The sequence below is a fragment of the Pimephales promelas genome, chromosome 6, assembly GCF_988280905.1.
Source record: "Pimephales promelas chromosome 6, fPimPro1.hap1.1, whole genome shotgun sequence".
Taxonomy (NCBI): Eukaryota; Metazoa; Chordata; class Actinopteri; order Cypriniformes; family Leuciscidae; genus Pimephales; species Pimephales promelas.
The window spans coordinates 38,222,601-38,250,010 of NC_142774.1; the positions used below are offsets into that span (position 1 = coordinate 38,222,601).

General features: G+C 40.8%; 1 protein-coding gene across 4 annotated transcripts; it reads left to right on the forward strand.

Moving 5' to 3' along the window:
- The first annotated feature begins 516 nt into the window (after positions 1 to 516).
- Positions 517 to 27,410, forward strand: fn1b (fibronectin 1b). Of its 4 annotated transcripts, none has more exons than XM_039648265.2 (46): positions 517 to 854; positions 1,069 to 1,194; positions 1,388 to 1,525; positions 1,743 to 1,874; positions 2,811 to 2,948; positions 3,505 to 3,666; positions 4,488 to 4,688; positions 5,127 to 5,309; positions 6,144 to 6,320; positions 7,012 to 7,164; positions 7,279 to 7,407; positions 7,653 to 7,793; positions 10,347 to 10,459; positions 11,246 to 11,414; positions 11,522 to 11,698; positions 11,865 to 11,993; positions 12,225 to 12,314; positions 12,936 to 13,130; positions 13,937 to 14,215; positions 14,581 to 14,844; positions 14,939 to 15,033; positions 15,150 to 15,318; positions 15,932 to 16,018; positions 16,376 to 16,567; positions 17,428 to 17,706; positions 18,127 to 18,315; positions 18,437 to 18,526; positions 18,614 to 18,880; positions 18,959 to 19,075; positions 19,156 to 19,329; positions 19,426 to 19,581; positions 19,698 to 19,811; positions 20,041 to 20,340; positions 20,434 to 20,621; positions 20,757 to 20,844; positions 20,941 to 21,123; positions 21,416 to 21,505; positions 21,608 to 21,793; positions 21,890 to 21,979; positions 22,761 to 23,236; positions 23,314 to 23,452; positions 23,552 to 23,713; positions 23,807 to 23,932; positions 24,012 to 24,118; positions 26,196 to 26,285; positions 26,478 to 27,410. In XM_039648265.2, exons 1-46 carry the CDS (start codon positions 695 to 697, stop codon positions 26,553 to 26,555), a joined length of 7,488 nt encoding a protein of 2,495 aa, XP_039504199.2. In that variant the 5' UTR covers positions 517 to 694; the 3' UTR covers positions 26,556 to 27,410. The 4 variants fall into 4 exon arrangements, with proteins under 4 accessions (XP_039504199.2, XP_088988668.1, XP_039504197.2 ...); XM_089132542.1 differs by having other exon boundaries at positions 23,109 to 23,236; XM_039648263.2 differs by lacking the exon at positions 17,428 to 17,706.

Below are 27,410 nucleotides of genomic sequence, written 5' to 3' on the forward strand. Positions count from 1 at the left end.
ACATCCTAACAAACCATACACCAATGGAAAGCCCATTTATTTAGCTTTTAGATGATGTATGAATCACAATTTCACCAAATGTACCCATGTGACTGTTTTTGTGGTCCAGGGTCACAGATAGGCATTGTTTCTGTCTATATATTAACATTTAAAAAGATGTAATACATAGTCTCAAATAGGGCTATATATAATGTTAATGTAACTTGTAAAGCTCAGAATAAGTGAACTCTAGAAGACAGTTACCTGCCGGTTTATGACTTTGCAGGTGACATCGCAGATTTCCCGACATTGACGCACGCACAGACTGTAGAGGGTGAGAGATCCCTCCCCTCAAGCCCCAAACTCTCTCTCTCTCTCTCTCTCTCTCTCTCTCTCTCTCTCTCTCTCTCTCTCTCTCTCTCTCTCTCTCTCTCTCTCTCTCTCTCTCTCTCTCTCTCTCTCTCTCTCTCTCTCTCTCTCTCTCTCTCTCTCCGCACTGGGCTGGATAAAATCCCCCTTTAAAAGAGCGCTCGTCCCACATCAGCTGGACGGCGGAGGTTCAGCACAGTCGGGGAAGGCTGCTGGAAACAAACGTGCGTAAAGATACTCAGCCTCCGCGAACCTTTCCGCGCCTCCCTCTTCAGTGCGCAACAGAAAAAACTGCACATTGACACACACACACACACACAAAAATTGTTCTCCGTAACGGGTGAAAATGACCCGTATCTCAGTAAAGAAGCTTCTGCTCCTGCTGTGCATCGGGGGATCTGTCCACTGTATGCCACAATCTGCAGGGAAAAGTAAAAGACAAACGCAGCAACAAATCCGTCTGGACTCGGTCTACGAGGAAGCCAGGAGTTTAGCCATCCATGAAAGTAAGTTCGACAGCTTATTTCTTTTATTTTGAATGGAGAAAAAAATATAAAATATCTTAAAAAATGTAGACTAACTTTTCAGAGCGTATATCTTAATGTAGACCATTTGTACAGTATAAAAGTTGACTAGCCTATATATATATATATATATATATATATATATATATATATATATATGTGTGTGTATATGCTAATTTAGTCTTTTTAACTTTAGATGGCTGCAACGACAACGGTCGGTTTTATAGGATGAACGATGAGTGGGAGCGCCCGTACATGGACAGTACTCTCATCTGCACTTGTCAGGGGCCAGCAGGGGTCAAGTGTAAATCCAAACCAGCAGGTGCTGTTTTTATTATTTATCCTCTTTTATTTTCAGCTATGATACATTAAGGTTATTTTCCCCACACTATGCTTTATAAGTTCTGAATGAGTTGTTTGGTTATATTTAATTGGCCTATGAATCTAAATTTGTAGTATGATGTAAATCAAGAGATATATTGTTCATATGCTCATTTTTGTCACCTGTACTGTAGCCGAGGAGATTTGCTATGACAAATTCAATGCACGCTCCTACCGAGTCGGAGAGACCTATGAGCGACCGAAGGATAGCATGATATGGGACTGCACTTGCATTGGGTCCGGAAAAGGCAAAATTAGCTGCACCATCGCAAGTAAGTATGAATTGTAAATTAAAAATGTGCACATTAAAGTGTTTCTTTGGTTGCACTTTATTTTACTGTATGTTCATTGCAGTTTGCCAAAGTACAGGGTATATAGCCTACAAGGTAGCAGAACTTCATGGATTAAGTTTAGGATAAGGAGTTGAAAAATAAAGTCTTTTTCTCGTTGCTAAACTGATAAGAGTTTTTTTTTCTTTTTTTTCTGCAGATCGCTGCCATGAAGGAGGTAATTCATACAGAATCGGGGACACATGGACACGACCCCACGAAACTGGAGACTACATGCTTGAATGTGTGTGCCTTGGCAATGGAAAGGGAGAGTGGACCTGTAAACCAGTCGGTGAGAAAATTTGTCTTTCTAAACAGTTTGCAAACTAATAGTGATTCCAGTAATTTTGGATAAATATTCAATTTATTTGCAAAGAAGCGATTAAGGCATAACTATTTTTAAAATCATTTTAAAATGTAATTTTATTAATAAAAAAATAGTTTTAATTTTTTTAATTTTATTAGTTCACCCCCATGTCATCCAAGATGTCCATGTCTTTCTTTCTTCTGTCGAAAAGAAATGAAAACAGTTTTTGATGAAAACATTCCAGGATTTTCTCCATATAATGGACTTCAATGGGAACCAAACGGTTCAAGGTCCAAATGAGAGTTTCTGTGCAGCTTCAAATGGCTTTAAACGACACCAGATGATGAATAAGGATCTTATCTAGCAAACCGATTGGTCATTTAAAAAAGAAATATATAAGTTTAAGTTTTATAAGCACAAATGCTCGCCTTGCTCTGTTCTGTGATGCCCGTTCGTGACTCTCCTGTTCGAACTCGTTCATCAAAATGAACAAATCTTTTTTCGAGTAATGGCTCGAAGGATAGATAAGACCCTTATTCATCGTCTGGTGTCGTTTAAAGCCCTTTGAAGCTGCACTGAAACTCTCATTTGGACCTTGAACCGTTTGGTTCCCAATGAAGTCAATTATCCTGGAAATGTTTTCATCAAAAACCTGAAGAAAGAAAGACATGGACATCTTGGATGATATGGGGGTGAGCAAAAGTTTTTTTTAAAGTGAACTACTCCTTTAAGGTTGTGTATATGACCTGTGGATTTAATTATTATTTGTTTGTTAGTTGGTTTGTTTACTTGTTGCTTGGTTGATTATGTATACAGTATACAGATGAAACTGCTTGTGACTTTTTTTTGTGTGGAAATTTGACATGCTATGCCACACCCGAGTGGTAAGAACAAGATGCTAAATTTACTGTATCTTCACAGCGGAGCGTTGCAATGATGACTCACTAGGATCTTCATATGTGGTTGGTCAGACGTGGCAAAAACCCTATCAAGGCTGGATGATAATGGACTGTACCTGTTTGGGAGAGGGCAACGGGCGCATAACCTGCACCTCCAGAAGTAAGTACTCTTCAACATCAGTAAAAAAAAAAAGAAAAAAAAAAGAATACATTTGTGACGGACTTTCTACAAAACACCTCTTTGTCGTGTTTGTTGCTCAGATGCCTACTCGTTTCCAAGGTCCTGTTTTTTTTTTCCTCCTAAGCACACAATTTTCCCATGTCTCCTTTCATGACTTTGAAGTTATTTACATGACACACCCTTTTTACATAATTACCAATGAGTTCTGCAAGCTTCCTGTAGCTGGATGGGCTTATGCACATGGAAAATTACAGCATGCACTTAGCAGGGCTGTTGAAGTTGAAGTCTTGCTGTGAAAGAAAAGTGGTTTGCCTTCCTTCTTGGCTTCCTTCACCTGTTCTGCTTGGAAAGTCGGAAAACACTTTAATTAAGACAACCTACTGAAGTGTGATGGTGTGGAAGTGTTTCCTAAGCAAGCTTGTTCCATGAACATCAGAAGAGAAGGGGTGGGATGAATGGATGTGAGAGTTTTTCATGTTATATGCCACATATCACCTTGACTACATGTTTGGCATTGTTTCATTGTCTTGTCCAGACCGCTGTAATGACCAGGACACCAGAACTTCATACCGTATTGGTGAGACCTGGACCAAAACTGACTCCAATGGAAACACTCTACAGTGTCTTTGCACGGGCAACGGTCGTGGAGAATGGAAGTGTGACAGACATTCTGCTTCCCATGCAACACCTGCCATTGGTAAGAGTACACCATGGATGGAAAATACTTATAAGTGTAATTGCATTATTTCATTACAATTCTCCCCGATTCATTTTGTGAATTAATGTTCACATAATGACATTAAAAGTGAGATGGTTCTCACTGCAGAACATGAAATCCATGGGGAGGAGTTGGATCCCGATCCAACTCCTCCCCTAAACCTACCAAACTCCGCCCCCTGATCCCTAAACCCAACCCTAATCCTACCCATCTCCACCCCTTGGATCTTGATCCGACTCCTCCCGATGGATCTCATGTACTGCATTGAGGTGCTACTGATTAAAGTTGCAACATTTGTTTAGCTGTTCAGCTGTCATTAAGTGATATGTAGCATAAGTGTGTAGCAAACCAATTGTTCATTACACAAATCAAAGCAACTTCTTGGAATATCTGTTGTAACAAATCTGGGACCAAATGGGAATACCAAGGATTGAAGCATATAGCATAAAACCAGAACTACTGTAGATCTTAAAGCACAAAGTTCTCAAATTCCCAAAATTAGGCCATTATGGCTACAAATTAGGATAAGGAAATCTTTCAGGGTGTTTAAACTTTTAAAGTTCCTAGCGTGATTTACATGAATAGGATACAAGCATCAGAACATTACTTCAATGCAATACAAACTGAGATCTGATGAGGTTTACACAATATCCAGTAGGACTCTAAGAATGAAGTAAGAACCAAAAAGATCTGTAGGAGTTTTGTTGGATCTTCCCAAAATTTAATTCCCAAAAGGCATTATTATTTATTTTTGGGGGTCATAAGCTTCAACAACTTGTCTCTGTTGTCTTTGTGACTAGGTTCTGGGTCTTCCGTGGCTCATAGAGTTTCAGAAGTGATGAACCAAGTCAACGTCCTGTCTGAACTTCTTGAGGAGGAGGGTAACTGTAAAACCGATTCAGGTGTGTCCTATTCCAGTGGCATGAGCTGGATCAGAACTCAAGGCAGCAAGGAAATGCTGTGCACTTGTGTTGGAGGAGGAATCAGCTGCAAAGAGCAAGGTGAGGTTTAAATCCAGAGATCCAGGGATATTTTGTACACTATCCATTATATTATCCAGGTCTTAAAATCTTTACGTGCATGTTTACTTTACGACCTTGTTGAGACTTTGAGGTCATTTCTTGTCCACATTCTACTATTTCTATGGATAAAATAGCAAAAACATTTACTTTCGTGTATTTGGCATGCAGTTTGTACATTCCCTGGAAATTGAAAATGACCGTGGCATTGCTAGCACTGTGTTCTACTGTTTTAGCTATTGGAAAAAGGCCTAAAACAAACTGTTTTGGCCAGCCCATTGACCCTCATTCTTTACCCCTACTGATTATCTCTCAAAAAGTCGGGAGATATGAATATATATTTTTTTTAAATATTGGCAGGACATAATTGAAACGCCCCTGGTGCTATTAATAATGCTGTCCTCTCTTTGATTTACGCAGATGGACAGTCCCAGGTTTATGGTGGCAACTCTGGTGGGCAGCCATGTGTGTTCCCCTTTGTTTTTAGTGGGAACACCCACTACTCCTGCATTTCTGAGGGCCGAAGTGATGGGCAGCTATGGTGCGGTACCACCTCTGACTACGACAATGATGGCCTGTACTCATTCTGTACGGGAAAGAACCGTAAGTGAATCTCAGAGCCTCTTTCTTTATGTTCTCTTTATAAGAATATCCAGCCCGATCTCATCCCAAGGCGTCATACATTGACGCTTTTGACATTTCGTCTACATCCAACGCACATGGCACCCTTTAGCATCAATATGAGACGCAGATATATATGGGCCAGAAGGCGCCTCCAAGTGGTCTAACCCTAACCCTACCCCAGACCTAAACCTACCCATAACCGAACAAAGCTATGTGCGTGTTATATTGACGCTAAAGTGTGGATGCATTGGATTTAGACGAAATTTCAAAAGCGTCACTATATGACGCCTTAGGATGTGAACGCGTTGGAATATACCAACCTAACACAGTCTCATCCCAAGTCGTCATTTAACTGACGTCCTGGGACGTCTTTTGACCATACGTCAACATCCGCCTTTTTAGGGTACCCTTAAACGCCGGTTAGTTGACGATCCTGGGCCGTCATACAACTGACGCTTTACCTTTAACGTCAGTCAGGTGACGGGGTAGGTTTAGGGGTAGGTTTAGGTCTAGGGTAGGGTTAGGATCCAAAAACGTCATCTAACCGACTTTAAGTGTACCCTAAAAAGGCGGATTTTGACGTATCGTCAGTTATATGACGTCTTGGGATGAGACTGCGCTGACCAACCTGCAGAAATGTCTATACTTGTCCATACTTAGTTTGGACCGGCCAGATTTCATGGTCTTTCTCGGAAAGCTGGTTGACCAAAGAGTTACAGACACAATATGGTGGCCTAGTCTTTTCACTAGTAAAGTAATGGGTCAAGATTTCCCTCTTGGTTTGTCTGATTGTTCCTTTCTTTGGTCTTTCAGAGCTTGTGACGACCCGTGGTGGAAACTCTAATGGCGCTCTCTGCCAGTTCCCCTTCAAGTATAATGGACGCAACTACACCGACTGCACATCTGAAGGCCGTCGTGATGGGATGAAGTGGTGTGGGACTACTACTGATTATGATGGAGAGCGTAAATACGGATTCTGTCCCATGGCTGGTGAGAATGTTTGATTGATTTAGTCGTTAAGTCGTTAAGCAGTTCCCCCACAGCGGTTTTGGCTTTGTACGCTAAGATATTAAGTTATTGCCTCTATAGGTAACAGAGGAAATAGTTCCTAATAGTGGAAATATATTAATAGCTTAGAAATCAAATTTAACACTGAAACTTTATTGAACTTTAAGTATACTGTAAATACTGGAGGATTTGAGCAGCATAAAGATCACATTTTTGCATTTTTCATGTACTCAGTGTGCCATTAGGAGTATAACTGTGGGTTTTTATCCCTTTAAATTTACTGGTTCTTTTTAATTCATTCAGCTGATGTCAGGTTTTATAGACAGTAATAGCTTTGTTAATAACCAATTGGCCTTAATTGGTCATTTATGTGCTTTGGCCATGACACTCAGTGGCCTGCAAATGAGTTCTCGAGCTGTATTTAAGAGCTATTAAGGCAGTTGGGGGTTTTAAGACCATGTAATGCAGTACTGATTTGTGGCTCCGCTGACTGGATCTATGGGGTCCGCCCCTGTCAGGGTTTTAAGCTTGGCTCCACTCCAGACATGGTTCTTGGCTTGGTTCCAGGGAGAATGAGATCAGAATGAACACCAAAGACTACATTCATTCAGAATAGACATCCTTGTTGTAAGTATAATGCAATCATAAATTCCCTTTCTTCATTTTAATCCAGCTCACGAGGAAGTCTGCACTGTTAATGATGTCATGTACCGTGTGGGTGACGAGTGGGACAAGCGCCATGACACACTTGGTCACATGATGCGCTGCACGTGCCAGGGCAACGGACGCGGGGAGTGGAACTGCATTTCCTTCACTCAGCTCAAAGGTCGTTAGATGTTCTGAAATACACTTATTTTACAAATAAACTGGTAATAAGTAGCTCCGGACATGACAAAAGACATCATGAATTATGTCATCATAAAGTTCTTGCCCATTTCAGACCAATGCGTTGTGAATGGACAGACATATGACGTGAACGAGACCTTCGAAAAGCGTCATGACCAGGGCTACATGATGAACTGCACATGCTTTGGACAAGGCCGTGGTCGCTGGAAATGTGATGCCATCGGTGAGCAGGCATTCGTTGCTATGTTCAGCCTTTTGTTCTCTTTCCTTTTTCTAACCTTTTTCTCAAAATGTAAGAACTTCCCTTCATACGTTCAAAGTATCTTACAACATGAATGGTCATGTTTCCTTCAATTCAAATCGAACAGACTCGTTTTAAACAATAGTTTTTGTAAACATGTCAGAGTTGTGATGAAAGAAAGATTATTTTTACTTCGTTTACACAAACCATTTTTTCTTGGTCTTTAGACCAGTGCCAAGAACCCGAGACCAAGGTGTTCTACCAGATTGGCCAGACTTGGAACAAGGCCATCCACGGCATCCCGTATAGATGTTCCTGCTATGGTAACGGCATTGGAGAACTGGCCTGTGAGCCTCTGCAGTCTACTGGTAAGAGATCACAACTGTGTGAAAGAGTGATTCATGCCTTTATTTTAACAAGGCTCGACTACTGTAATTCTCTGTATTTGGGCATTAAAGCAGCACTTTGCAAGATTTCAGTTTTTGTCAAACTGTGACACCTAGAGTCAATGTGGAGTACTTGTACTGTCGTAAATAGCATTCACGCAGAGATGTCTCTGCACACACGGCCTAATCCTCTCCCCCTGTATACTGGTACCTGTTCGGTAGGATGGAAGCTGTAACGAGTGGAAATAAGGTGTGGCCCCTTTAAGAGCTGCACCCTGTTGAACTGTCGGCAGTCTGTATTCTATGCACCTCGAACACCGCATGTATACGACAACATTCAACCTGAAAATAGTCATATAACCATTGCAATAACTCGCATAAAAAAAAAACTGCATAGAGCTGCTTTAAATGAGTAGTTCACATAAAAAAAAACAAAAAAAAAACGTTTGCTGATAATTTACTCACCCCCATGTCATCCAAGATGTCCATGTCTTTCTTTCTACAGTCGAAAAGAAATTAAGGTTTTTAATGAAAACATTCTAGGATTTCCTCCAATATAATGGACTTCAATGGGAACCAAATGGTTCAAGGTCCAAATGAGAGTTTCAGTGCAGCTTCAAAGGGCTTTAAACGACACCAGACGATCAAACGATTGGTCGTTTCAAACGATTGGTCAACTACTGTTGTTTTTAGTGGTGCTATATAAATAAAGTTGAGTTGAGTGTGTGGGTGCTGTGCACATGCCAACACCGTTTATTGTTTAGAAATCCTGATATGTGAGTTACAAGATTCATAAATCAGGCCTGTGTAGTTGGCGCAAATGCATTTTGCGTAACATGCATGAATTAAATTGAAAAGAAAGATGGATTGGAGATGCTGTTTCTTTTCTTTGTTGTAAGCCTGCCATTTTTAATGGCTTTCAAAAAGTGGTGGGGACAAAATCAACTTTTGCAAAAAAGTAGTTGGGGCATGTCCCACCCGTCCCACCTGGAAATTACGCCTGTGCAACAGTCGCTTTCCCGCAATTACCCTCCTTTAACTTGACTAACACTTGATTATGCATGTTTGTTTTTCTTTTAAGAGCCTCAAATGGTCCCACTAAAAGAGCTGTCACCCATTGTTGTCACCCATCATTTACCAATCAACAACCTCTTTGAAATGCAGCAGATGTAGATCAACCTCCATCTAACCTCTCTACAGGGGAAACATTAACCATTTGAAGTTAGGCAGATAGGACAGAAATGGCTTTTATTTGTAAAGATGTTCAGCAGAATGTCTGGGCTTCTATTAAAAAAGGAAAAGAAAAGAGATAGATAGAGACATTTAAGTTTCTAGGGCTTTCAACCTCCCAAAAGTAGCATAAAAATAGTCTATATGATTTGTGCACTAGTGTATATTTCACATCTTCTGAAGACAAATGACAGCTTTGTGCTAGAAATGGAATTCCATTATAGTCATTATTCATTGAAAATCATGGCTTTGAACGACGTTAGATTTTTATTTTAATCTGGTTTTGGCAACTGTTAGAGTTTTATTTTAGTCAATGGTCATGACAAACTTGTGCAAAATACCACAGGTGATTCTCAAACAGCATTTATAGCTTTCAATACCATGGTTTGATGTTCAGTTGTGATTCTTTGCAACCAAATGGCCTGTAGGATTAGCGATAAGTAATGTAAGACAGGGTGCCGTTTGTTAGCATTTGGCGTTTTTTCAAGGAAAGTGTGAGCTGCGTTTTTACGACCTTCACAGAACCAAAAAAAGGACAGCTGCACTATGTACTTAACCATCTGTAAATGATTGTCTTTAGCACTGATTGAAGTGTTCTGCTTTTTTAAGGTTGTGCTTTTGTATCTAGGGGATCATCTTCAAATGGTCGATTTGACCATCTTCAAATACTGAATAAATGTACATTTTTTTCATTATTTTTTGTACATTTATTAATTTAGCTGAGTCTTTTATCCAAAGCGAATTACAATTGCTATATATGTCAGAGGTTGCACGACTCTGGAGCAACTAGGGGTTAAGTGTCTTCTCGGGGACACATTAGTGTCTCACAGTGGATTCGAACCCGGGGTGCTCACACCAAAGGCATGTGTCTTATCCCGTGATGGCGCAATTTTGGTTTTGACGCCACAAAGACTGATGTATTTTCTGCCAGAGGTGAAGGGGACATCAGAATTGTTCAAAATGACCTCACTGCGTTGAATTGCATGCGGCTGTTAACCAAATTCTGTGAAGGCCTGGGGATAATAAAGGATAAAGTGGTGCAGAATGTTATGGACAGGTGTGATTTTTAACACCCCTCTCTTGACAAACTGGAGTCATTTTCTTCCATTTTCAGACATCTGGCCAGACAAATGATTCGACTGTCTTATCCAAACTTCTTCAAATTGCTAATGTGAAACAGACTGTTTTCAAAGCTTTCCTTTCCGTCTCGGTGAATTAAATACAACATCAGAGTAAATGGCTATTACAATATGAAACTAATCAATCATTTAACAATCATGATTTGTTTATCCTCCTCCTCAAAAGCTCCTGTCCGGGTCATCATCACAGAAACTGGAAATCAGCCGAATTCCCATCCCATCCAATGGAACGCTCCCTCATCTGCTCACATTACGCGATACATCCTCAAGTGGAGAGTCGTAAGTCTTTTTGTTTTGTACTTTCGCATTGAGGATTTTCAGATCTGGATTTTTCTGGTGATATAGTTTTATGTCAGTAAGGAAGATTCCAACAGCATCGATTTTTGTCCAGATTCCTGGAACGAGAGACATTCTGTCCCTTCAGAGAATGTTTGAACGCTTAAACTAAAAGTACAGGATGAGATTTCATCACATGCACACAAACAAGCCACAGTCCTTGAACTAAAAAAACACACATTTACTCTTCACTCGGACACAGTGAATCATGGACTTTAGTGGAAAGTTGCAAAATTGTGCATCTTTATTCTTATTAACTAAAAGAAAGAGGCTCTTGAAAGGGAATTTGAATAGCAATTTATCTAAAGTGGAATTTTTTTTATTTTTTTTTTGCAGTACATTACAAAATATATATATATATATATATTTGGAATATATATTATTTATATTTTTCTCCTAATGTGAATCACCGCTCTTTTTGTTTTTTGCAAGATTTGTCAGATCTGTTTCAAGGCCTGTAAATAAAGCAGAATAATGCACCCTTTTCACATTTCTGGGGTTCTCAGAAGGTCAACTTGAACTTCAGTGAACGGTAGACGACAGCAAATAATTATTTTTTTTGCGCTTTTATTTGCTCAAATGCAAAAAAAAAAAAAAAAATCCACTACAGTGTATTAGAATCACCTTTGCGCAGTTTTAACTTGTTTTTGTATAGCCTTGTAAATGTGTAAATTTGAACTAAATATTAATTTCTAGATTTTTTCAGCGTGTAACATTTTTCTTTCGCAGAAAAACACACAAAAACCCTGGAAGGAGGTAACCATTCCTGGCAACATCAACTCCTACACCATTTCAGGCCTTAAACCAGGTTTGACCTATGAGGGCCAGCTGATCAGCATTCTGCGCTATGGACCTAGAGAGGTCACTCGCTTTGACTTCACCACTACGTATGGCTCTCGTATGTAGATTTTTAACTTTTTATCATCTTAAATTCTTTGTTTCTTTATAGGAATTTCAAAAACCTATTGAAACAAAACATGAAAACTTCATTCCCCATTTTTGCAGTGGCCAAAGCAGAGGGTGAGACCACCCAGCCCCAGCCGGAGGTGGACACCTCAGAGTCCGTGACCGAAATCACCTCCAGCAGCTTCGTCATCTCCTGGGTATCCGCATCCGACACAGTGTCTGGATTTAGAGTGGAATATGAACTGTCAGAGGATGGAGCGCAGCCACGTGTGATTGGTGAGTAATAGTTGGAGACATGCCACTAGATGAAAAACTGTGTATTACTGGGAATTAAACAAACTGATTACACCCTTGATGAATATAATTCTCAGATTTTCTAGTGACTGTAAAATTCAATTGACTTAATTAGTTAATGAATTACTCTTTTTTCCCCAATACACAGACCTCCCAAGAACAACTACATCAGTGAACATCCAAGATCTTCTGCCTGGCCGTAGGTACAACGTCCAAGTTTTTGAAGTCAGTCCAGAAGGAGATACAAATCGCATCCTGTCAACATCTCAGACCACTGGTAAGATGATCATCACTGTGCACAGGGTTCAAAATTAACTTTAAAAGCCATGAATATTTCTTACCAGGTATTTAAAAAAAAAAAATATTTTATTTAGCCTTGGTTTTATTCACATTGCATTTGCAGAGCAAACAGCAAAGTTTATTTTCTGATTTTTCTGCTAAAATTTTGATGCTAAGAATGGGTTGTCACATGAAGTTCATTGTGAAAAAATTAACTGTCTATTAACAGCACCTGACACTCCAACCAACCATGAGGTCTCAAATGTCCAGGATACATCCATCATGATAAGATGGTCCAAACCCCAAGCACCTATAACTGGTGAGTAAATTTGTGCACCAACATTTGTGAATTAAGATATTAAGATATTCATTGTATTCTTAAAGGAGTAGTTTACTTTAAAAAAAAAAAAAAAACTTTTGCTGATTATTTATTCATCCCCATGTGATCCAAGATGTCGACGTCTTTCTTTCTTCAGTCGAAAAGAAATTAAGGTTTTTGATGAAAACATTCCAGGATTTTTCTCCATATAATGGACTTCATTGACACCAAACGGTTCAGCATTTGTGCTTATAAAACTTAAACTTTTTTATTTATTTTTGAAATGAGCGATCGTTTCGCTTGATAAGACTCTTATTCATCGTGTGGTGTCGTTTAAAGCCCTTTGAAGCTGCACTGAAACTCTCATTTGGACCTTGAACCGTTTTATTCCCATTGAAGTGCATTATATGGAGAAAAATCCTGGAATGTTTTCATCAAAAACCTTAATTTCTTTTCGACTGAAGAAAGAAAGACATGGACATCTTGGATGACATGGGGGCGAGTAAATTATCAGCAAAAGTTTTTTTTTTTTAAAGTGAACTACACCTTTAATTTGCCTTTTTAGTACGTCTGTGGATTGAATAGGCATCAAACATGTTTTCATGTAATTTGTGTGCGCAGGCTATCGTGTGGTGTACAGACCCTCAATCGAGGGCAGCAGTACTGAGCTCATCCTCCCCAAGACTCAAACAAATGTGAAACTGGGTGACCTTCGACCTGGCTTGTCATACAATATCAGTATTTACTCAGTGGAAGACAACTTGGAGAGTGAACCTTTGGTCCTACAGGTCAGCACCACAGGAGAGCAACAGCCTGGTAAGAGTTGAGAATATCCTTTTTTGGGATCCTAAGATATAGTAGAAAGTGACAGAGGTCATGTTTAGACATGTTGTGGGCTGCACCTCCCAGTTTATTTTTGTTTTTATAGCTTTCTGCTGCCCCTCTTAATTTCAGTTAGTTCAACACGTGTATTCTTACCTCTGATTGTGGCACCCACACACTCCTAGTATTTTATTAATTCAAACAACTTTATTTACTCAGTTTCTCTAAGCTAGTGAAAGTGCTCAAGTTTCTCACTCACGTGTAAAGATGTCTGCCAGTTCTCTGGCTCCTCACGCTGAGAGCTGACTATAGCAAATGCCTGAGCTGGGAGATTTAGTGCTTAGCCAAAACAACTTTATAAGGATCGACTGGGAAGTTTTGAGTGTCTTTCTGTACTTGTCTTGCCAGTTTTCCCAAAAGACACTTCCTTATGAGTCTTTTGAAGCCAATAGAGAACTCTTTTACTTTTTCAAACTCCAAGAATCTGTTGATTACCTTGCTGAATAATCCAGCAAAAATCCATGTTGGTCCAGGTTGGTTATGCTAGCTGGTGGACCAGCATAGTCATGCTGTTCTCAAACAAAACTAAGCAGATATAGCTGGTTCTCCATGACTCCTCCTTCCCATGCTGGTCCCAGCAATTAAAACATGTTGGTGACCAGCAATTTATAAACATATAAACTCGTACTGTAATCCTAGCTTGCCCAAATTACTCTTGTGTTTCCATTACTGGTCATTCATACCTTTACTTGTAGTATAGCACTGAAAGATTGCAATTTTGCTTTCCACCTCATTAACAGAGGAGGTCCAAGCTCCCACAGACCTGCAGTTTAATGAAGTTACGGATGTCAAGATCACCATCACCTGGACTGGTCCTCCTAATGAGGTCTCGGGATACCGCGTGACCTTTGCGCCTGTAAGCACAGACGGCCGGGCCCAAAGACCCCTTCAGCTTCCTGTGACCCAAAATGCGGGCGCCGAGCTCACGCACTTGCACCCTGGCACAATCTACCGCTTCCATATTTATGCAGTCGTCGGAGGAGTGGAGAGTGAACCTTTGATTGGGGAGAAATCTACGAGTAAGTGACATTTGTACATTTGTTTTTGAGCTGGTCATGATCTCAAGTGGGTGAACGTGGTTTCACCAAGTGCCACATGTTCCTGGATCAACATCCAACAAGATTTGAGGTCAAGTTTGGGCTTTGAACCAGGGTGAAGTACTTAAACATCAGTGTTATTCACCTTTCATTACCCTCTGGTTAGGTTTAGGGGTAGGGATTGGGTAAGGACTACATTTAGGGACATGAATGTTAATCCAGAATCTACAAAATATTTTGATCCAGGACCATGTCTTACTTGGCAAAATCACGGGGATATGTCATACATACCATCTATAGGTCCAAGATTTTTATGTAAACATCAATTCAACATTCTCCTCCCTCAGAGCCTGATGCCCCTGCCGACCTGCGCTTCAATGACATCACTGACGACAGCGCTCTGGTCATGTGGTCTGTACCCAAAGCTCAGGTCACAGGTTATCGTCTATTCATCAGCATCGGCAGCTCCAGCCCCAAACAGCTGAAGATCCCTGGCCACGAGTCTCAATACAAGCTCACCAACCTTCAGCCTGACACAGAGTACAGAGTCACTCTGCACTCAGAGCAAGGGAGCACACTCAGCGAAGGAGTCACCGATGCCTTCAGAACATGTGCGTAACCTTTTCTTCTGAGGTGAAACAATAGAGTAAAAGTGCCCTCCAAGGAGTGTCCATTTTAACCATCCTCCTTTTTTTTGTTCTCCAGCTCAGCCAACAGGCAATGCTCCTCGTTTCACCACTGACGTCACCGACACGGCCATCATCATTACCTGGATCCCTGTTGCACGATTCAGCTACAGGGTATAAACACTTTACTTACAATTTGCTGGTTTTCACATTAGCATTTTGTTGAGAAAAAAAAACTTCAACTTTGACTTCCTTTCTTAAAATAGTCTTAATATGTGTCCTTCTCTCAGATGTCTGTGAGGCCCAGCCAAGGTGGCGAGGCTCCCAGAGATGTGACCTCAGGAGATGGAACTATTTACTTTTCCGGTCTGACTCCAGGATTGGAGTATACCTACAGCTTGCAGCCCCTGTTCAATGGCCGAAAGCGTGGCAACCCTATCACAAATACAGTTGTGACATGTAAGTTACTGATAAGTCTAACTCAAGTCAATCCTACTTTGTCCGAAAGCTCTAAATGTTAGAGAGTAAAATGTACATGTTGGTTTATTACTAGACCTCTGACAGGGATTAAATGAAATGCTATTCAAGAGACTCCCTCAGAGTTAAACAGTGGAGTTTTACCGTTTTCGAATCAATTCAGCCGATTTTCTGATATTTAGAAGAATATCAGTAACCAGACCGTTTCTGGTCTCATTGACTTCCATAGTAGGAAAAAATATATACTATGGTAGTCAATGAGACCAGAAACTGTCTGGTTACTGATATTCTTCTGAATATCAGAAAATCGGCTGAATGGATTCAAAAAACCAGACAGTTTCTGGTCTCATTGACTACCATAGTATATATTTTTTCCTACTATGGAAGTCAATGAGACCAGAAACGGCCTGGTTACTGATATTCTTCTAAATATCAGAAAATCGGCTGAATTGATTCGAAAATGGTAAAACTCAACTGTTTTCTTCTGGGGGAGTTGTAAAATGAGCCTATTTCCAAAAAAAGTGGACTATCCCTTTAAAGTAGTAGGTAGATTTTCTAATGTTGAACTTTATTCCTCTTTGCTCTGCCACAATAGCCCTATCCCCACCAACTGACCTGAATGTGGTGTCTAACCCTGTCACTGGTAACCTCAATGTCAGATGGAGCAGAACCAACAGTCCGGGTAAATATTGACTGTACACCCACTTCTTGTCCTTGTTCACCCTTTCTTTGAAGCATGCTATTAGACCTTGGCCATCTGTGTGGGCTGTGTGTGTATGTGACTGGTTTCAAATATTTAGGTTTAATTATATGATTATACTTCTCCTTTGGGAATCATCCTTTCTCCCACTATTCTTTGTCTGTTTAATTATCTTTCATCTTTAGAGAACCAATATACAGTACATAATTAACCTAACCCTATGGTATATGAATATGCCAAATGGTATTACCGCCTCTCAATCGTAGTACCTTCGCAATGCTATTTCGTAAGTGTCCATTTCTATTTGTAATACTTGAAATATCCCCTTTATCCTCTCAGATATAACTGGCTATAGAGTGACGTGCGCACCAACCAATGGGCAGCGTGGAACTACTCTAGAGGAGATTGTTCAAGCGGAAGAAACGGAATGTACTCTTGACAACCTGAGTCCTGGAGTTGAATACAATGTCAGTGTCTACACTGTTAAAAACCACCTTGAGAGTGAGCCTATCTCAACCACCATTACGCAAGGTAAGACCTCATTTATTGGGAACAGTATACTAATAAGATAATTAAAGGTAAGTTCAAGCCATGCTATGCTGGATCAACACCACCATGACTGATCCAGAGAATCACCTGATTATCATGGACCTGAAAATGTATAAATTCACCCACTCAAGACACCCAGCCAAGAAGAGATGCAAAGAGACGTTCACATTGACAGCAGTTTGGCGTATTTGCTTGCCGTTTGCTGCTTTTAATGCAAACAATGACCACTGAATAGGAACAACAAGCACATCTCACCAGATGGCATGTTATATGTGGAAGCCAAACCTGCATTGGTCCATTTATAGTGCTCAAGTTTTGGCTTACTCCTCACAGGGCTCCAACCTGCTGACAGTATTCACCCAAAAGTTCAGTCTCCAGCCCACTGCACCATATAATCCTTCTTCTCTTTTTAAATGCTGCAGATCCTTTTAGATACACAAAGATTGTTGCTTTTAATATAGAGCTAATAATTACTTGGCATTGTTTAATCTGTTTGTGCATCATGAAAATAATTGTGTAATTCTCAACAAGCATGGCTGTTTCACGTATGGTTATAAATGTTAGAAAATATCTATTGCATTTGATAGTTGCTAGAAAAGGGTTTTCTTGTAGTATGCTTGACATATGTTTTGAAGTATGACTAATTCAAATCAAAAGCCTGCTTATTTTATCATTATTGTGTGCATGTCTTCTGATTATTATTTAGCTATTAGCATTTGTTAGCATTGTTGGCATGAGAACAATAATTTGCTACTTGTATTAATTATTCAATGTCCTTGCTTCTGTGTGTCTTGTCTTTTCTCTCCCTTCCCAATGAATGCAACTTTATAAACCGATTAAAGATGTGCCCAAGGCGGGTGATCTTAGTTTTGTTGATTTCACGGATACCACGATCGGAATTAGATGGACCCCACTAAATTACCCAGCGGTTACTGGATACCATATAACAGTTGTTACAGCCGGACAGAATTTTCCTATTTTAGAGGACATGGTGAACTCCTCCGTCAACTATTACACTATTCATGGACTGGAGCCAGGCATCAATTATGAAATCAGTGTGTCCACCATTACAGATGAGGCGGAGAGCGTGCCCTCAGTGATCACACATCAAACCCAGACTGGTGAATTATGCCACATAGGTTTATAACTTTTCAGAGGGTGGGAGTAAAAGAAGTAGGAAAGGAGAATATGGAGAATATGAGGCTGAGACCCTCTTCCCCCGACCATAATTCGCTCAGACCACTTAATTTCATAATTTCCTCGCTAACCAAGATTGTTAGCAATTTGCTATTTCGCAAACTCAATGTACCTTTTTGAATCAATAATATACTTATGAAGTTATAGGAATATCTTTGCATTTGCATTCACTAGGTGGGGAATCTTTGTTTGTCTTTATTGTACTGTTTCATGTTAATAAGAAAAAGTTAGCATTTTTTTAGTAAAGATAATATGTTTTTTTTTAGCAAACATATTTCAATCCATGCTCACAAACTTTTGACTTAGTTTATGACTTTATTCTTTCTCAATGTCCTCTTGATTAGCTGTTCTAGCCCCTACAAACCTGTACTTTCCTGAGGTGAGCTCAGACTTCATGCATGTGTCATGGACCGCACCTTCTGTTCAGCCATCCGAAATTAGTCGTTTTGTCATCCGCTACCATCCCACAAACAACGACGATGACACTCAGGAAGTCAACGTAGGAGGTGGCACCAATAGCTTCATCCTTCAGAGTAAGAGTTTACCAATGCTTTCTTTATTTCACCCTTTAGGAAACAAATCACAAGATGGATGTTGTGCGTCTCACAGTCCAAACACGTTTCAACTACTGATTCTGTTTTTTTCTCGATTCAGACTTGCTGCCAAACACAGAGTATCTGGTTAAAGTAGTGTGCGTCTATGATGACAAAGAGAGTGAGCCTGTAACTGGTATTCAGAAAACAAGTATGTATTTGGAAATAAGAAATGGTATTTAGGTTTCTTACCACATCAAGTCCATCAGTTCTACCACTTCTCTCCTCATTCTCACAGAACTGGATTCCCCGACAAATCTGGACTTCTCTGATGTTTCCACCAACTCATTTACCGTGCACTGGATGGCCCCACGTGCCGTCATTACAGGTTACCGCCTACGCTATCAGCCAACAAGGAATGGCCGCCCTAAAGATGAGAGACTTTCCCCGACAAGAAATTACTTCACTCTGGGGAACCTAGCCCCTGAGACAGAGTACAATGTCTATATTTATGCTGTCAGCGGCAATACAGAGAGTCTACCACTTACTGGAACGCAAGCAACTGGTGAGAAGTTAGAAATGAATATTTGTTTTTGATAATCTTTGTGAGGTAGATCGATGTGACTCTTGTTTCTTCCTGTAGTCTCCGACGCTCCCACTGACCTGGCTGTGACGTCCTCCACTCCCACTAGCATCACCATCTCCTGGGATGCCCCAGCAGTCACTGTACGCTACTATAAGATCACACATGGAGAAACAGGTATGACAAATGGTTTAAAGTGTGTTTGGGGTTGTGTTACTTGAACTAAATGCAGTTGATTCCTCCTCATTGATTCCCAGGGGAAAGAGATACACCCAGAGAGTTCACTGTTCCAGGAACACAGTCCACTGCTACCATCCCTGGCCTGAAGCCGGACACCGATTACACCATCACGCTGTATGCTGTGACAGGCCGAGGTGACAGCCCAGCCTCCAGCACACCAGTCATCATCACACACAGGACTGCAGGTGGAAGTAAGTGCTCCCATACAAGTTATTTGTATGGTTTTGACTATTTGCTTACCACAACTTTCTTGTGACTGTATTGTCTTTACTTTTCTCCATTCTCAGGTGTTCCATCCCCATCAGATTTAGATGTTTCTGATATTCAAGACAATACCTTGACCGTCCGATGGAGCCCAGCTACAGGTCCCATCACAGGGTATAGAGTAACAGGGACGCCCAAGGGTGGGCAAGGTCCTACTTTCTCTGAGGTGGTCGGCCCTGGTGAGACTTCACTTGCTCTTTAACCCTATTCCTTCTCATGACCTTGAAGCTGACTTAGAAGAATTAGTTCAGTACTTGAACTTGGTGTAATAACTATTATGTTTTTGCCTTTTTAGAGCGTACTGAAATGACAATCAATGGCTTGGTACCCACGGTGGAGTATACAATTAATGTGGTTGCTATCAGCCGGGAAGGAGAGAGCACCCCAGTGGTCCAGAAAGCTACAACAGGTTTGTGGTTTTTTTTATATCTTCTTGAACTTTTTAACATTTGAAATCAGTCCAGGTATAACTTGTCTACTGGAATAACCTGAAGATAAGTGTCTTGCTCAAGGGGTCAATGGTTCATTACTTGTTTCTTGCGGGATTTGAACCAGCATCCTTTTAGTTAATAGTGCTGAGCTCTGGCAACTATGCTAAACCACCCTATACTCTTAACACTTCCCTTTCCAATCTCTAGCCAATGTGCAGCATCCAAGAGACCTGACCTTCTCTGATGTGGACTCCACCTCCATGCTTGTGACATGGGATGTTCCACGGGTTCCAGGAGTGACCTCCTATAGGGTTCTGTACTCAAGTCCAGAGGAGGGAGAACGAGAGTACCAACCAGCCCTAAGTGGTCGTGATAACAGTGTGGTTCTTCAGGGTCTGCGCCCAGGAACCAAGTACAATGTTAAAGTCATTCCCATGAAAGGACGTTACCCAGTCCGTACCCTTGAGGGTATTCAGCACACTACCCACGAGGAGACTCAGCCCACTGGTATGGCATATTGTAATCCAGCTTAGATTTTTAAGCTAGTAAGTGAGTGTTATAGGGGATCTTTCTTGATTTTTGTCCTAACACCTTTCTCAGCTGTTCCTGCTCCGACCAATATCCAGTTCCACGATATCAGCCCATCTTCCTTTATTGTGGCATGGCAGGCACCCAGGGGCAGACTTTCTGGCTACCGTGTGGTGGTCACCCCAAAGAACCAGTATCCCACACCCAAAGAAATGAATGTTTCACCTGACTCTACACAAGTCTTAGTGCCCGGGCTTATGGTAATATGTCTACCTTCTCACGCTTTACAGTAACAAATAAGAAGTCATAAGAAAATGAGTCAAAGCATTTGCCATGTTTAACCAATCATGATGACTAATCCACTTTAGTCTTAAATATCTGCTGTTTACTTCCAGGTGGCCACCCCTTATGATGTACATGTCTATGCACTGAGGGGTTCAGACAGTAGTCCTCCTCTCACTGGAGAATGCACCACTGCAGACAGTAAGTGGGTTTCCCATTATATGGATTATAGAGGGATTTTTTTTTAGTATTGGTACCCTGTATTAAATGGAAGCTATAATCTCTTTGGCTCCACAGATATAACCCCTCCTCGCAGAGTCCGTGTCACTGATGTGAAAGACACCTCATTCACTCTTACATGGCGCATTGTTAATAATGAGCCAAATACAGGTTTCTATATTGAAGCCACACCCAAAAATGGAGGATACCCCACCGTCAGACAAACTGTTCCTGAAAACACACTAACCTACGTTGTCACTGGTAAGCTAATGTACATAATCCAAGTTACACCTTATAGGCCATCAGTTTCAACATTGATGGTTAACCACTGTCAGCTCAATGAGTAAACTAAACCTGGAATTATGAACTTCTTTGGCAAGTTACTTCAAAGAATACCATGATATTACCATTATGGGATTGTCCAAAATCTATAGCATTAACATGGTAAATATTTTAATGTTGGTTTAGAATAGATAAAGAATGATTTCAGAACTTCTTTTACCATGTTTTGGAGTATTGCTGTTTAACGAAATAATATGAATTCATACTTCAGGTTTGCAGCCAGGTGTCTTGTATGTGGTCAACATGTACACTCTGAATGGAAATAGTCGATCCCCTCCATTCACATTGACTGTAACCACAGGTACAACTAAGCAAATTTGTCCATGTGGGAAGAGTAATACACCGTATTAATGCTAATGCATGAAGTCCCAGAATGATCTTTATCAACTTTATATCATCACAGCTCGGCCAGCTGTTCAGCCTCCTACCGACCTTCAGTTCACCTCCCTGACCCCCAATTCCATCACATTTACTTGGCAAGCCCCCCCAACACAAATTACAGGATATTACATCACTTATGAAGAATCAGGTGGTCAGCTTCGTGAGCTTCCACGTCTTAACGCTGGCCAGAACTATGCCACCATCACTGGTAAGACCCAGAATGCATCACGTTACACCCACATGTGGTATACATCGATGTTAGAAAACTTAAAAATGTGTCCATATTGTGACATTTTAAATACAGGTCTGAAACCAGGCACCGAATACATCATTAAGATCATTGCCCTGATGAATACCCAGAGAAGTGCACCACTGGTTGGCACAGCCACAACTCGTAAGTGTTTGCTCATATAAAAACATTGATTTTCCTCATTTGTAAGGATCAAAACATCTGCTTAATGAATAAATGTAAATTGTCAATCCACAAATTGATACATAAGGTGTACTCCATCATGCTTTGTTGCCGAATAGAACACATTTTGTTAAACTATAGCCAACGCTATATATATAAAAGCTTTGATATTGCACTCGCTTGCCTTTTACTAGTAAAAGATACTTGGCTAAGCCATATTTTTTCTTAGTTGCAATGCTTAGCTTTTTAATGGTGAAATGCATTTAGCACTGAAATGCAAAATGAAGGAAAAATTGCATTTAATGTTGCTTATTTGACACACTTGCTAGCTTATTACCTTGTTGATTCAAGCAAAGTGTTCTCTCAGAGGACTACTATGATCAAAAACCTTGATCTGTGTTTAAAGGGCTGGTCCATACTGAATATTTAATCTCACTTGGCCAATATTTTCACTCTGAGGAGAAGTGTATACTTTGGACTGTATTTTCTTAGCCTTACACCATATCCAAACCAAACTTGATGCAAAGTATCTTTGTTTTGATATTTAGACTCTCAACTGGTTGGTATAATCATATGCACTTCCTCCTCACTGTTTAATTGCAAAACATTGGTTTGAGAAAATACTTGGACCCACTCCCCCTTTAAAGTCAAATGTCAGCAAGTACTGTCATTGCTCGACTTTCAATGCCTTACTGGACTGTAGATGCAACTCTGGCTGCCTCTTGACCTGCTGCTTTGCTTTTAACACCTTTTTCCCGCCCAGAGCTGACTTCTGATCTGCCTAGCCTGCCTCACCATGGCGGCACAGACAAGCTGGATGTGCCTGAGCCTGACAACAGAGTTCACGTAGTGGGTCCCACTGGGCATGAATCACCTGATGCACACGGGCAGCACGTGGAGTACACAGAATTCAATAATCAGCCCAGTCAACCCAACAGAGGCTACCAGCCTCAACATCGTCAACCTAACCAACCCCGACCCCAGCCTTATGTGCCTCAAGTTGGGGAGACCCTAGTATACATCCCTAAGGTGGGACCCGATGGGAGTCGTGTACCTCAGATTATTCAGGTTAATGAGAAGCCTGGCGATGGCCATCCTTTTGTTTTTTCAGAGGACAGGACAGGAAGACCGCAAGAGGCCCAGACCCAGACCACCATCTCATGGCAGCCCTACCAGCAGAGTTCTGGTTATCTGGTGTCTTGTCAGCCCATTACCCATCAAGATGAGAAGTTGTTCCAGGTAAAAACAGGATAAGTTACCAAATTTCTTCATCACCTTACATTTGCTCTTAAGATTGACCTTTTCTTGTTTTGCAGATGCGTTTCCCGGAAACGTCCACAAGTGCCACCCTGATTGGTCTCACCTCTGGTGCCTCTTATAATGTCATAGTGGAGGCCTTGAAAGGAGCCCTCAAACACAAGATTTTGGAGGAAATCATCACCGCTGGAAACACAGGTCGAGAAAGGATCTTTGAAGGAACATTGATGAAAGTTTATGCCTTATGATGCTTATGCCTTAAATGTTTCTTTATTGTGTTCCCTATCAAATCAACAGTACCAGGAGATGTTTCATCCAGCAAGGACTCATGTTATGACACCTTCACCGCCACTCACCATGATGTTGGAGAGGAATGGGAGCGTATGTCTGAGACTGGCTTCAAACTCTGGTGCAGATGTCTTGGCCTGGGAAGTGGACATTTCAGATGTGACTCTTCCAGTGAGTAACTTCAAACCTGAAGGTCGATGGTGAATTTTATCCTGAAGGGAATCCTGTCCATCAAAAGCACTCTGAATGCCTGTTTTTACACAGAATGGTGTCACGATAGTGGAAACAACTACCGCATTGGTGAAAAGTGGGAGCGACGGGCAGAAAACGGTCACTTGATGAGCTGCTCTTGCCTTGGCAATGGTAAAGGAGAGTTCAAGTGTGAACCACGTAAGTCCTTCTTCTACTGCATAGTCAAGTTTCTTCAGTTCCAAGCAGTGGAATAAAAAATTCTTAAATTTCGTTATAGATGAGTCCATATGTTACGATGACGGAAAGATGTACCAGGTTGGAAACCAATGGCAGAAGGAATACTTGGGGGCAATCTGCACTTGCACATGCTATGGAGGACAGCAGGTATTAACTATTTAATTCACATATGCATGGACAACTTGTAAAAAGTAAATTTAAAGGGGTGGTAAAGTATGATTTCACTTTTCTAACTTTAGTTAGTCCAAACCAGGGGTTCATAGACAAAAGCCCATATTAATAAGCTGCCATTGGTCGCATAATGGCCCCGAGGGATCGTGGGAGTTCGTGGGATGCCCACTCTCCTATAGACTTGGTGGGGAGTGGGACATTTAGGACTACCCTCGATTTAACGGATCGGGACTTGATTCGCATGGGATAGGGGTTATTTGGATGCCTCTAGTTGGCGCCAGAGAGCGCCCAGCCACTCCCGGGCCACGCCCCTGTCCCATGAACCCACTATTTGTCCAATAACCCACTATATTTACCAAATGTCACAGGACCACCCCCCCCGCCCACTCACGGGCTACGCCTCCGTCCCACGAACCCACTATTTGTCCAATAACCCACTCTATTTACCAAATGTCACAGGACCACCCCGCTCACTCCCGGGCTACGCCTCCGTCCCACAAACCCACTATTTGTCCAATAACCCACTATATTTACCAAAAGGGCCGTAGACCCACGCCCACACTCCCGGGCCACGCCCCTATCCCACGGAACTCCTATTTGTCCAATAACCCGCTATATTTACCAAAAGTGCCGTAGACCCCCCTCCCCCACACTCTGGCCACTATTTTTCCAATAACCCACTATTTTTCGAAATGTACTAACCCTGGCCTTCATGCAATAAGCTACAAATGGACAGAATCCTACCTGCAATCTATTGAATGGGGATTTGGGTAGTGTATTTTTTGGACATTTTAATTAAAGTTTTTCTCAAAGTCTCAATCTCAAAGTTTTTCATAATAAAAACTATTTTACTGCACTCAGCTGGGGTCCCTGAGTCCACAGCACCAAGCGCCATCCCATAATTCCACCGTCCATGAACCCACTATTTTTATAATGGCATAAATGCTACGTGGGATCTCAATATCTCAGCTCTGGGAAGGTCTAGAGCCTCCATTTTTGCACTCAGATCTAAGTCCCATGGCCCTCTATCAGAATCCAGAGTTTCAAGAAGATCAGAGCAACTCAAAATTTCGACCCGAAAAAAAACGACAGTAACGACAGCACCCTTTCGTTTTTTGTGCGAAAAAATGAGTTTCTCAGGTCTTCTTGATACTCTGGATTCTGATAGAGGGCCATGGGACTTAGACCTGAGTGCAAAAATGGAGGCTCTAGACCCTTCCAGCGCTGAGATATTGAGATCTCACGTAGCATTTATGCCATTATAAATATCCCAATATCTCAGATCTGGAAGGGTCTAGAGCCTCCATTTTTGCACTCAGATCTAAGTCGCATGGCCCTATATCAGAATCCAAAGTTTCAAGAAGATCAGAGCAACTAAAAATTTCGACCCGAAAAAACAACAACAACAACAACAACAATGGGACCCCTTTCGTTTTTTGTTTTGTTTTTTTTGTGCGAAAAAATAAGTTTCTCCAATCCTCTTGAAACTCTGGATTCTGATAGATGACCATGGGACTTGGACCTGAGTGCAAAAATGGAGGCTCTAGACCCTTCCAGAGCTGAGCTGATTTAATTAAAATGTCCAAAAAATACACGGCCCAAATCCCCATTCAATAGATTGCAGGCGGGATTGTGTCTCTCCATCTTTGACTCTGTTTTAACATTAAAGGCAGAACAGTTTCTGACATTTTAGTGTGTCTGCGTGAGGTAATCGCAGCTGCTAACACACAGGAGCTCTTGAAACCCGCCCTCTGCAGCAGCTCATTTGCATTTAAAGGGCCAGACACAAAACAGTGCGCTTTTGCAAACCCTAAAAAAGTGACAAATTCAACATGCTATATAAAAATACATGTGGGGTATTTTGTGCTAAAACTTCACAAACACACTCTGGGGACATCAGAGATTTATTTTACATCTTGTGAAAATGGCATTTTACCACCCCTTTAAAAACAAGTAGAAAAGGTCCTTCAAAGAGAAATGAGAGCTCACAGAGGGTGTTTCACATGTATACGCTTGAGTCTGATTAAATGCATTGTGTACATGTTGCTCTTAGGGTTGGCGCTGTGAGAATTGCAGAAAGCCTGGTGCTGAGATAACCTCCGAGCTGCTGAAACCTGTCCGCTTAAACAACGGCCACAGGATGGTGGGTATCTTCCTTAATTCATTCAAACATTTCAAATGGCCACACAAAATATCTTTAGTTTTTCAAGCTGGGAATGTACCCATTATGTATTTGCTAAATGTGCAATGAACACTGCATTGCCAAGGTTCAATTTATAGATGTAAATAGTTCTGGTTTTCATTGTATAACATATTTCCCCCTTTGTTCTTCCAGAACATTCAATGCCCAATCGAATGTCTCCGACCTGAGCTTCTTGCAGATGCTGTGGCCAATCCCAAAACCCAAGAGTGAAACCTTTCTGACAGAACTGCACCATGACTTCCTGCCCCCATTACGCAATATTTCACGTAGGACATAAGAGAACTAAACACATACTGCCTTTAAAGCCTCCTGTATTTTACATCTGTTCAGTTGCTGCTTTACACAATGTCTGTTGTGATGCATTCATTGATTGGCTTTTACTTGTGTTTGCTAGTGTGGATAATACAAGTTAATACAAATTCCACTTTGTAGTTGGTTAATACAGTCTACTTTATACGAAAACTGCAATGGGAAAGAACAGATTTCTAATTCAATTAAATTGACAAAAGACTAAAACATTATTTTTAAAGGATTTTAGCCTTTATGAATTGATAGGGCAATTTACAACAAAAAAAAAAAAAAAAAAAAAACTACCTTACTAGTATTTTCAACCTTTATTAATTGAAATGGGCAAATGTGAGACATACGGTAGTAGGGGAGAAAAGCACTGTTTTATAAGAATGTTAGAGCACCACTGGGGTACCAAATACCAAGTCTAAATTTGTTCATCTTTTTCCCCCCCACATGGCTCATTGATTATTTAGAGTCAGCACTGTTTTTAGATTGATACTGTATGTTAATTTTTTTTTTTACTATCCCTTCACTTAGAAGTGTCTGCTTGTATAGAATGTTATTTGTTGCATTTGACTGTCAATGTTATACTGTCAACAGTATTCGTTACTGTTAAATACACTTTTTTTTTTGATTTCACAAAACTCAAGACAAAATGTATTTATAAAACTTCAAATCAAAATCTTTTGGAATGCGATTCTAAAATAAACCTTGCAAAAACGAAACATGTCAATAAATGCAAATAAACTCTTGGATGGAATCTTTGAGAAACTA